Here is a 12,814-nt window from a genome sequence, read left to right on the forward strand (position 1 = left end):
TTAAGGTATTACCACCCTCCAAGGTAGAAATTAGCTGAGCTACAGTCATGGATTTGTGGTGCACCTTGTCTCACAACAAGCCAAAAACTCTCACCCGTTACACTATCTCTGAAGGTGAAACATAAAACTTAAATTCTTTCATCTTTACCTTGGAAAGGAGTAGTCATGCAATCCAGAAAAGTGTCTGAGCAGATGGACAGTGTGAAGGGAGGCAGCATAATCATTTGCAACTCTGTGAGAATACTCTGTCAGGGCTGTGATAGTAGGATACCTTCCGAGGCACTCAGGCAGGGTTTGTAGGCTTCATTCATGGTAAGATGTGTGTATAAGTGTCTGCAGGTAACAAAAAATTACAATATAATGCAGATTTGTCAAAGGCATCATTCCAATGTGTGCTACTGAAGGAATGAAGCAAGCTAAGTTTCAAATAGGAAGTGAATGCTTGATTTTCAGAATAATAATTAAAGTATTGTGTGGGTTGAAAACCTCTTTGAGGATTTGAATAGCTTAAACTTTCCAATGCCTTCAAAGGTACTCTTGCATCTGCTTGGTTATATTTAGCCTTTTTTGTATTTTTTTGAAAGGTTGTAAGACAGCTCAGTGTTGTGTTTCCTTTGGCTTTCCTAAGTGCAGTAAGTGGGACTGGCAACTCACTAGTGCAGCAAGTGCTAAGGAAATTGAAGTCTATTATTCTTATTTTTTTCCTGTGGTCATTAAACACAAAAGTTCATCTTTCCTTCTACTGTGCAGTAGATTTCTCTTTGATTGTAATTTATGTATTTATTTACTTACTTTACACCGGTGAAAAATGCCTTGCCTGATGTATGCTTTACAGATTGGGCCATTGTGGGAAATTCTTTTCCAAGAGATATAGAGTGAGAAGGAAGGAGAGAGTGAAAAAGTGGGAGCACAGAAGTAAATTTGCCTGGTAAATCCAGGTCAACTGGTCACCAAGGCGATTTTGAAACCAGTTCAAGGAACTGGTTTTGATGTGAGTGGATCAAAAGAGTTAAAAGGAGTGAATGTCACTTACCTGAGTTCAGTTACCTAAGCGTGTACAGTGTATATCACAAATACAGTACAAATAATGGATAGCAGTATTAATCATACATCACAGATGGGAGATTTTCATATGCTTATTAGGGTTATAATGAATGTTTATAGAAGCAGGAGCTCCTGATCTATATATCCCTCCCAGCCACTTATTTAGCAGGTCTGCTTCTCAGCATCACATTCTCACACCATTGTTGGCCTGGGAATTGCAGTTCAATATGGTTAAAATTAATGATTCCCTGCCTTTCAACCATCTAGCTTAGGGGAACTTGTTCTTTCCAATAATTATTATCAGGGAGCACGTGAAAGTTCTCTGGAGGGCACGCTGGTGACAGAAAGACCTTTTTGCTGAATTTTTGCAGCCAGGTCCAGTGTAGAACAAAGGCAGATATCCAGACATGTCCTGAAGAACAGGAGGTCTCCCAGGTTGCCTGAACGGACTCCGAATGCTTTGGTAGCATCGCTGGTGGCATCTATCTGCCAGCAAAAGAGACAGAGAAAGTACAGGAATAAGAAATATAAGAAAGTACAGTAATATGAAAGAGCAAACATTTGCAGGGGTGACACTCCAAAACTGGTTTGGACCTTCGAGCCCAGTAGCTATGTATTGCTAGTCTTGCTTCTCACTCTTTTTGTGATAGTGACTAGAAATCTTCAGCAGTGACCTGGACCTATGCTGATGGGCACTATGTGCAAACCCAGCCCCTTGCCCCAGGGAGCTCACAGCCTAAATGGAAAGAGGACAGGATAAGAAGGGTGAATGGTGAGGTAAAGAAATGAAGATAGTTTGGGGAAAAAGCCCAAAATCATTCCTTGGTGATGGCCCATCATTTCCCATTTGCTAGGAGGAGCAATTAGCCATTATACTCTTTGAGATGGCTTTTTTTCTCCTGTTTCTCCCCTCAGCCAGCTCTTTCGATGTTGCAGTCCAATCGAGTGAGTATGTTAATGATTTCCTGGACCAAGCCTGCTTTCATTTCTTTGTGACGGCCCAGATCAATGAAACAGGGAAGATCCTGGCCACACAGAAGGCAACTGTCCTGGATATTCCTGCCCTAAGGATCAAGGTATATCAGGGCTGGGGTGGAGGGGAGCAACATCCGTGTTGCATGTGTTCTCTTCTCTACAAGGCTGTCCCACTGACTTTTGAGATGGGGATGGGATGGATGGGTATGTGTGTGCATGCAATTTAGAGCTTCTATCTAACATGGATCTCATAAAGCAGCAGTTGGATGGAGTGTGCAAGGAGGTGCAGTTATGTTATATATTGTACTGAGTATCCCTCTGTTGAAGTCTGAGGTTGACAGCATCACTGGTAGTATAGAGCTGAAGTGGTCTCCATGGAGAAAGGGCAGGCAAAAGATCTGAGAAAGGTGGAGAAATTCAAAGGGTAAGAGAGATTACTCACTCAACTCACTCAGATCTTTAACTACTTCAGAAGTCTATTATATTTAAAGCAACACAGCACAGAGACCTCTTGCTGAAGAATGACTGACAATGCTTGGAAAGGTCCTCCAAAACTTGGTTAGGCAGCATTCATTTGGGACTATGCTTTCAGGACTCCAGTCCTTTGCTGCCACTCTGAACATACTGTTGGTGGAGTTTCCTCAAAATTCAAGCCTTTCCATTGATGGTGGCACTGTAGCTATGAAAATGTGAAAATGTAATGTTTGTGATGGGACAGGGGCCCTCCATTTTATGGCAAATTCAGGGCTGAGGGTGAGAGTTCTCAATTCATGACTTGGAATCCAAATAAATTGCATCATTTTCAAAAGCACTGAGCCTTCATCTGCTTTGAATGATGTCATTTGGATCTGCCTTTTGCTTAATATTAAAAAAAATTAATAATTAAAAAAATTAAAACCTAGTACACCTGTTCAGGAAGCTTTACATAAACATGAATGCAGCTTCCCAAGATTCAGGACCTTGAAAGAAACCCAACTTTATAGATCTTTTGCTCCCAAAATATCTATTTGAACCAACATTCGTGTTTCCATATAATTTACATAATAACTTAAACAGCAGCCTTCTGCAAAAAAAAAGCTTTTGAAAAAACATAGATCAACATTACAGTGTAGTTTGCAAAATATTTCATGACCTGCAGAAATGTCACTATTATCTAATCAGATTATTGGTATTTTCAAATAGAAGTTTTTGGGTTTTGTGAGCATTCTAGAGAGAAGGTAAACAAGAAAGATAAAATCTACTTCAAATGCCTGCCTTCAGTAATCAAATTTTGCAAGTAGAAATTTTTGTCAGTTCAATACTTAAACAGAACTTCTTATACAAGATCCCAAATTTCAGCTTCAAAATAGCTTATCCTCCCTGATGTTATGAGGAAAGGAACTTTAGTGTATCAGACAGGTTGCTGTCCAATAATTATGTCTTCAAGTAAAACTGATTTTGTCTGTTCTGTGCTCCTTTGTGATGTGTGAAAATAAGATGAAATTTTAATGACAGTATTTTTTAAAGAGTATGTGTATACCTATGTGTTTATATAGGAAACTTTGCTCTATTGTTTTTTTAAAGAAATCTAAAGAATCTTATCTCCCTAGAATTTTTTGTCAGATTTCTTCGTTAAATTTGACTGGCAAAGTGGAGTTCTTGATGTGAGAGTAAGGGAGAAGAACAGAAAAATGTATTTCCCCTCATGTTGTCAGAGACTCCTTTGATATTTCTCTGCTGCTCCATGGAGATTATCAGAATTAACAGTGTAGGAAAAGAAACCTTACTGTAATTTATCTTGAGGCGAGGTTACAACAATAAGCTCAGTAAATACAAATCATGGTCTCAGCTGTATGTGTGAGAGCTCAGGATGATACTGAACCCCTCCTCATGTAACAGTGATCTTAGATGGACAACTGAAAATAAAGAGGACATAATACTTCTAATCGGGCTAGGATTTCTCAAAACATCCCTGTCTTTTGCAAACTGAAGTGGCCAAATGCTGTTGAGAGCTTAGCTGTGAGTCTATCATGCTTTACTCCAGTCGACGTGTCTGTGTTTGGTACAGAGTTATCCCTGAGAACAGAATAATTCCAGCTTTTTGCTGCTATCATACTCCTCAAAAATTTGCAGGAGGGCTGAAGACCCCAGCATAGCACCTTTAATTTACTGACAAGATACTGCTGGAAGAGAATATAAGGAAGAAATTCTTGACTATGACAGTGGTGAGACACTGGCACAGGTTGCTCAGAGAGGTTGTGGCTGCGCCCTCCCCGGAAGTGTTCAAGGCCAGGTTGGATGGGGCTTGGAGCAACCTGGTCTGGTGGGAGGTGTTCCTCCCATGGCAGTGGGGTTGGAACTAAATGATCTTTAAGGTCCTTTCCAACCCAAACCATCCTACATTCCATGATTCTTAGCTATTTTTCTCAAGGCCCTTTAAGGTTGTCCATGAATCAGCTGGGATCTGCCAGCCATAAGTTGAAAATCTTTGCCTGAGCGCTTTATATTCTGTTAGAAATGGAGTCTATTTTAGAGGGGAAAAATAAGAACCCCCATGAATGTAAGCTTTGTCTAAAACATGTTTTCATTTGGAGGTGTTTTTCTGGCAGCTTTACTACCAGGACTGATCTGAAGGGAAAGATAGATCCCTTCAACTGAGAACCACACTACACATTAGTCAATGTGACTGTTCTTAGTCTCTCAGTTCAGTATTTTTTAGTGCAAAATGTATTGCTTTTCTGTTTTTTGAGAGTTTCGGAGGATAACTTGCTCTCAGGTCTACATAGAGAGCATCCTTCAGAGCGTGAGAGGTGGTTGCAGAGTAAGGAAAAATGCAATGTGTTTGGGGGGTACAAGTGATGCAACCCAGTGTTTCTAATTTAAGCTAATAATATCAGCCCCTCTCTTCTGGAGTTTATGTCCTAAGCAAGTACTGCACTTCAGTGCTGGTGGGGAGCTTAGGGTGGGGGCAGAATATGGGAGAGAGGCCCCCTTAGCTGGACCTGCACTTAGCTGAATGACTGGGCATGCAGATACCCATTTTTTCTACAGGAAGGAGGTCCTGCCTCTTGTCCTGTCATGAGGGAAAACTGCAGTGGGCAGAAAAATCTGCAGTGGGAACTATGGCCCCATCCAACAAATCTGACTGGGCTTCGTTTGCCTTATACTGTTTTGCTTTGTGCTCCATTGCCCCTCCTCTCCTTCCTTGAAAGTGCTATGTGTTTAACCCCGTGGATTTCACCGTGGGGCATTTCATTATTATCAGTTTGCAGAGTGTTTTCTTTTGCTTTTCTTGCAGACCCAAGGTGAAATGGTGGCTGATAAAGAAATGTCTGTGATTGTGGAATTCACCAATCCTCTGAAACAAACCCTGGAGAACGTCACGGTCCGCCTCGAGGGACCTGGAGTCCTGAGGACAATGAAAAAGTTGTTCAGGTAGGGAGGAAAGAACAAGTAGCTGGGAGTTCATTCCTTGCTTGCTCACAGGGGTAAGTTTACACATGAGACACTTAACTAATGCTGTGCTGAGTAATTTAATTCAGACACTTTCTCCTTCCTTTAAAACTCAATACACAGGGGAGCTGTAGGTCTCAATAGTCAGAAGTATTCTGGCTGTCCAGAGAGAGACTGTGCAGAGAGATTGTGAGAGTGTTTCATTTGTTCAGTAGCAGTGTTAGAGAAAGGAGCAGTGGTCATGGATAGTTGCTAATGCAGGCTGAGTTCACTTTTTCAATGTATTACATTATTTTTAGCACTTGACAATACCACCTATGAGCTGCTATCACAGAAAGACAGATTTATCCTACACATGACGTGTTTACTGCCACTCTCTCAGTATGTGCAAATGAAGCTCTGTGCTGTTTTTCAAAAAGGGCTTTTCTCTGCTCATGTTAATCATGATTATACAAGACATTCAGATGCCTCAGATGATCTCTGCAAGCTTATCATCAGACATGGATACAGCAGAGCCCGCTGCAAGCACACAGCTCCACCAGGCAGCAATACTAGTAGCAGAGGACTGCCCTGGCCCAGAGGTGTGTTCCCAGCACAGAGAGTTCTCCCAAACCTGAGGAAAAGGAAAGACACCTTCATGGTGTTTAGTGTTGTACCTCATGTTGACACAGAGCAATGCGTAAGCTAAGCAGGTTTTTTCCTAAACCCATTTTCCATTTGAGTTCAGTGTTTAAAGCTCAGGATTAGCCAGTCCCAGGATATATAACAGGGATCCTTGGGAATTTTCCAGTCATTGCTCAGTCTTGGGCAGCCAAAGCAATGTTATCTATCATTACCTGAGCTGATGGTCCCCAGGTGTGTGCAAAGGGAGTTTGAAAAATGGCCTCTGCTTCAGCAGCTGCATAAATTGTCAGCATTATCTGCAGCCAGCAGGGGAGGTTGGAGCTTACCTGCACCTGGGCCAAGGATAAAAAAGATCAAAACCAGTCTCCAGAGTGGAGCTGGACAAAAAAATGACTGTGAAAGGGCATCACACTGTGCTTCCTTTGTGCGCAAGGGATGTCACAAATACTGCTGAACATGACTCAGCACAGTCTGCATGAGTTCCACAAGTTGCTGCAGTTGCCCCCCTTGCTGCCCAGCCCTGCCAGGGCATCAAAGGTGCATCAAAGACATGGGGTTTAGGGTGAAAAATCACTCATAGAACAGATGCAATTTTCCTTCAGTTCACCATGTTTTTCCCCTTTTCTGTAGTGTCCTTGGCATCATTTAAAATGGAAATGGATCAGCTTAGTCATTTTATGATTTAACTTCTCTGAGATGAATGAAGGCTGCAGGTTATACACGCAGAGGACAGAACAGGGGGCAGTTGTAGTTTATTTAAATAATAATCACATTTGCCTCCATGCATTCAGGATGATAAATGTCTCCAGTGAGGTGATGGCTCAGCATATTACACAGAACCATTCATCACTGAATTCTCTCCCAGAAAAATCAGATTTGGGTGGCTTTACTTGATTTACAAAGAGAATTAAATGTATTCTAGGCTTTCCCCACCCTTCCACCATTTCCCTGTCCATCAGGAACTGTCACATATGGAACGTGGCTTTTACAGTTCTTTGTGAGGATTAGACTTTCAACCTCTCTTTATTTTTAAGGTAGCTTTTCTATATTACTTGGGTGACTTCAGAAAAAGGGTATGTGTACAACATTATTCTAGGAATGAAGTGGCTATGGGGATATATATACCATTCATAAAGTAGATATATACGTATATATATATATAGAGAGAGAGAGAGAGAGAAAGTGATATTTAGCTATTAGCCTCAGACAGATGGGGACCATGACTTATGGGAAAGCCTTTGGCAGCATCAGTTCCTACATGGGGCATAGTCTTTGCATGAGAAATGATAATTAACCAGGCAGTGATATATAGCATTAAAGGGATTTTAGCCAAGCATGCATACACACTAGCAGATAAGTCACCTTAGGTGCTTCTACAGTCCTAAGGTCAGATAGCATTAGCATTTCTAGAGAGAAAAAAGTAGGACAGTAGAGAAACAGGAAAAGGTAGGTTTGGATTCCCGTCTCAGTTCATAGAATCCCAGAATCATAGAATTGTTTGGGTTGGAAGGGACCTTAAAGATCATTTAGTTCCCCATTGCCATGGGCAGGGACACCTCCCACCAGACCAGGCTGCTCAAAGCCCCATCCAACCTGGCCTTGAGCACTTCCAGGGAGGAGGCATCTACAGCCTCTCTGGACAACCTGTTCCAGTGTCTCACCACTCTCATAGTCAAGGATTTCTTCCTAATATCTAACCTAAATCTACCCTCTTCCAGCTTAAAACTATTACCCCTTGTCCTATGCACTTGTACAAAAGTCCCTCCCCAGCTTTCATCTATGCCCCTTCAGGTACTGGAAGGCTCCTATAAGGTCTCCCCAGAGCCTTCTTTTCTCCAGGCTGAACAACCCCAACTCTCTCAGCCTGTCATCACAGGAGAGGTGCTCCAGCCCTCTGATCATCTTTGTGGCCCCTCCTCTGTTCTTGCTCCAACAGCTCCATGTCTTTCCTCTGTTGGAGGCTCCAGAACAGGACTTAGCACTCCAGGTGGGGTCTCACAACAGCAGAACAGAGGGGGAGAATCACCCCCCTTGGCCCATTCTCTGCCCAGCCTGTATTTGAGCTTGGGATTGCCCTGACCCAGCTGCAAGACCTTGCATTTAGCCTTGTTGTATTTCATGAGGCTGACGTGGGCCCACCTCTCAAGCCTGTCAAGGTTCCTCTGGGTGGTTTTCCTTCCCTCCCTCTGGTGTGTTAACTATACCACAGCTCAGTGTCATCAGCAAAACTGCCGAGGGTGTGCTCAATTCCTCTGTCCATGTCTCTTACAAAGATGTTAAACAGCACTGACCCCTGGATAATGCCACTCATCACTCTTCTCCATTTGGATATCGAGCCATTGACCACTACTCATTGAGTTGTTGTCTTCCTGCACAAGCACATAAATCACAATAAACATAAACCACTATAAATCAGAGATGGTATTGCTACCCCCTCTCACTGGGGCACTCTGTAGATGTGGTCTGGAAACCTTTGTTCTTAGCAAGTCTGGCCTCTAAGTACTCGAAAAACTAGACTGAATCTTACTGCATAGCAGACACATACAATATCTTCCTCACTTACCTCACTTACAGACAATCTCTTGCAGATCATGTCCATAAACTTTAAATTTCAAAAGGTATTTAACCTTGTGCAGTGACTGAAGTCATTGCTTTATTGTGCTGCAATTTTAGTGGGCATTTGGTGGAGCAAGCAGGTCAGCTGAGGGGAACAGAATATACTTCATTAAGAACAAAGATAAAAAAAGGGAAAACACTTGCTGGAAGCAATCTGCACATGCTCACACCAAAAATATGATCCTCCTCTGCTTTTTCTTTTCTAAAACTGAGTACATGCCCCAGGGTACCTATGACTGTATACACAAAATGTGATGCAGTGCCATGTGGAGATACCTAAGGTATCCTCTAAGGAGATAGAATACCTCTCATTTTAACAGGGGTAGCCTTCCACTGAAACAAATATTCAGGCAAGAGGATCCCAGGATAGCTCATTTAGAGCTTATTAAAAAACTTGTACAAAGTCTGGGCCATCATTCTGTTCTGACCCTGGCATTGGACGTGGAATCTGAGTGCCAGTTCCTACCAGATGACAATTTGAAACAGTGAATAAAGTTTAGGCTTTTTTTATTCTCACTTTATTCAGTTATTTGCAGAATACCATATCCATGTGAGATAAGAACACTTGCTAAATTCATTATCCTCTTACTTAATGCTCAGGAAAATGACAATCATTTTAGCTCTCCACTATACCATTTTCTCCATTGGTTCCTTCAAAGCGGCTGTATCCTGACATTCCCCAAATATAATCAATCAATCAATCAATCAATATCAGCCTTCAAAACCTGCACACAGAACATAGTGAAAGCGTGAAAAAACATGGAAACCCAGTACTCAAGGCTCTCTGTGCATCTTAATTGTTTCAAAAAATTGAAAATTGAGAGCAGCACAGAATACAGTTGGCTTACAGTATGAGTTATAAAGAGTAACTTCTAACAGCAGGGCTCCCAAAACCACTTTTACTTTTTTTGTATGGACATGAAGAAGTCATCTGAAGCAACCAGTGAGATCTGCTGGTGTTTCTGCCATAGCAGGGTAGCTCAGGGTAGAGGCTGGAAAAGGGGCTCAGCATCTCATCATCACTGTGTAAGGTTTACATGGGGATGCCCTGACACTTTGTAACAAGGACTGACTTAACCATTTCAGAAATCACCAACTGGCTAAAGGCTATAACAAACAGATAAAATGGTCTTGTAAAGTAGAAAACAAGTACGTTAGCAATAAGATCATTCAGAGAGTGATTGCAAGTGGAAGTGAGAGAAGGCAGAAGAAAATGGATTAATTTTGGAAATTTAAAATTAGCCTGGAGGAAAGGCTAGAAAAGGTTTTGACTGAGTTCTGAGAAGAATGGAAGATGGGGAGAATAAATTATGTGACACTTATGAGAATGACTGAAACAGAAAAAAATCTGATATGTTATACTGTCCACCTCCTATTTCTCTAGTGGTCTCAATTTCTTGTGTGTCAGGTTGAGAGAACTGACTGACTGATCACAATATTGTTACTTTCCTTTTTCCCTACAGGCAAATCCCTATGAACTCTACCTTAATCTGGGAAGTAAAATGCATCCCAAGACGACCAGGGTTACGAAAGCTGATTGCAAGCCTGAATTGTGATGCATTGAGGCATGTGTACGGTGAGCTGAATGTCCAGATTCAGAAACCATAAATCAAGATGCTGCCTTCATCTCTCGTTTACCTAGATTTCAAAGTATCAGAGAGGGGTGGAGGAGGACGAATTAAAATCTGCTTATTGTTTGTTTGGTTTGTTTGTTATCGTTGTGCAACACAAAATGAATTGCTAACACTGGGAAAAGCATTAAAAAGCACCAGGATAGTGAATGATTTAAAATTAGATATGTGTCATTAAAGGCAACTCTAGGCCATGTTATTCCTATAGTTCACTTGTATTTATGGTCTTTTGCATTAGTGCTGCAAGGGAATCTGGAAAGCTCCATTCACCAAAGCAGTCTGAACTTTAATTTTAATTAAGGCCTGATATTTCACTGAAAAGGTGAAAAACAAAGAATCCAGTGTTATAAATTCTTAGACTGAATTACACAACCTTCTGGTAGATCATTCCAGATGCAATAAAACCAGGTATTTCCAGCTAAAGGAACTGCTTTATCTGATAATGTTACAATTTTCCAGTCCATGGAGAGCTCACTTTGCTGGCAGCAGCTCTCAGGATGCATTATCTCCAGAATATTCTCAGCTTTGTGTTCCTTCACAGTTTCTATGCTGCTTCTTTTACTCTCATGTACACAGGCACCCATACATAGTCTCTCTTTTATTTCATACCCTAATCCCACCCTATAAATGGTTGATACACTGGTCTTTTCCTTTGCTTGATGAATATCTAGAATTTTTCCTGGCCCTGCCTGGAGCTCTTCACACCAAACTTGCATTTTCTGATCACGTCTCCTTTGTATGATGTAGTCTCTTTTCATGCTTTTCTGCTTTTTCTTCTCTCCTGGACCCACTCTGTAGCCTCATTTCCCATGTATGTTTTGGAGGTTTTACCTTCCCCAGAGCAGTCCAGGCTCTGCCAGCTGGATAAATGGGGTGAAGGAGAGTGAGTGGAGGGGTCAGCATAAGGGTCTTCTGCCAGTGCCACAAACCTGGCAAATACCCTGCATGGCAGCTTCCACTTGGGATGAGTTCAGATGAAACCATGCCTGAAAGTTCCCAGGAATCATGGCTACTGTTGAATGAAGTCCTGTTGCATAAGCAGCCCCAGGAATATAAAGGACAGCAACTTCTGAATCAGTAGTTTCTACGAGTTTTCCATGCAGGGTACTGCTCCATCCTAAACTGTGCACATTGTGTAAGGGAAGCAGGGGTGTGAGGGTGTATTCATTTATCATCTCCCCTGATATCCTTCTTGGGACCTTTTTCCATGAGGCAAAGATGCATGTGCCACAGGCTTCAGCAACTCCTCTCCATCAGCCATGGTGTGTGAGAGTATGTCCCATACTAACAGCACAGGTGAACTAACAGGGCTTCCAAAGAAGTTAAAAGGACCCTCATGCTCATTAAACACCAGAGCTTTATTGTACTGTGCTCGGCCATGTCATCTTGTGGTCCCATCACTGGGAAAGCAAGGGAGATGACTCACCTGCTGCTCCTCTTCTTGCTGCACATTTTCTCCAGCAAAACCTATGACCAGCTGTTAAAAAGAAGCAAGTGCTGGGAGGGGAGAAATGCAGGCTGCTATTTAGCAAGAAATAGTCTGTAGAAAAAAGCAAATATTTGTACCACCTCATGTGTTCAATGAGTATGCCTGGGTACACGAACACCAGATTTTGGGGGGCTTACACTTCAGACTTGGGCACACACTCATTTTGTGCAGCTTATGTGACCATACCAGAAACTATGCAATGTCACAGTCTCCCATATAAGTCCTCTGGGGTACAAGGGACTGAACAGCGTGTTGTAAATGCAAGGTGACAATCTATATTAAGTAATTAAGCAATCTTACCACAGTCTACATCTTATAATAGAATTATCCATTTTTTTTTCTCTTGCATATAAACCTGCTTTTTATAACTACAATGTAATAAGAATTTAAAATAAAGCATGTCTGACTGCACTTGTGTCTCCTGCTCTGTATTTTGATCCATCACTTCCACATGTAGCAGTATGGTCATCACTTGATGCATCATACTTGTAAAAGTTAAAAAGTTTGCCTCTCAGCCATACTGATGAAAATGCCTTTTTTTTTCTTTTTGGTGCTAAGGAGAAAACTCTATATTTTACTAATAAAAAACATATTTCAGGCTTAGTTTAACTATTTGCTTTTGTTTTCCTTCTGTTTTAACAAATCACTACGTAATGAATTGGAGAAGGTGGTAATTTCCAGAGCATATCACAGTGTCAGCAAAGAGAATACCCAGATTCCCCCTGAAAATTCCTAAAGATGTCAGAGCCCACTAAGTAACCAGTATTCTTCTGGTTAACTTACCTATGTCCCACTTCTAAAGTGTGCTTCTCTCCAATAAATATTTCAAGGCATTTGACCAGCAGCCATTAAAGTGAATGATGCTCAACAGGAGACAGGAAGTATTTTATTGATAGTTTATTGAGGGGTATATTGAAGCAAAGAGAAGTGATGACTGGGAATAAAGTCTGGGGGTGTCAGTGGCCCTTGGCATCGTCTGGATCTGTAGAGCTGCTCACAGAAG

The 12,814-nt window shown here is 41.6% G+C and overlaps 1 protein-coding gene across 2 annotated transcripts in view; it reads left to right on the forward strand.

Annotated features, from left to right (window-relative positions):
• F13A1 (coagulation factor XIII A chain) overlaps nt 1-11,101 on the forward strand; it is a 59,474-nt gene extending 48,373 nt beyond the window's left edge. For both annotated transcript variants that reach the window (XM_008492578.2, XM_030446340.1), the window contains 3 exons: nt 1,960-2,120; nt 5,297-5,433; nt 10,155-11,101. In XM_008492578.2, coding sequence (XP_008490800.1) covers nt 1,960-2,120; nt 5,297-5,433; nt 10,155-10,299 — 443 coding nt within the window. In that variant the 3' untranslated portion in view covers nt 10,300-11,101. The remainder of the gene's footprint in view (nt 1-1,959; nt 2,121-5,296; nt 5,434-10,154) is intronic.
• The last annotated feature ends 1,713 nt before the right edge of the window (nt 11,102-12,814 follow it).

Source organism: Calypte anna, chromosome 2 (genome assembly GCF_003957555.1).
Source record: "Calypte anna isolate BGI_N300 chromosome 2, bCalAnn1_v1.p, whole genome shotgun sequence".
NCBI classification, from domain to species: domain Eukaryota; kingdom Metazoa; phylum Chordata; class Aves; order Apodiformes; family Trochilidae; genus Calypte; species Calypte anna.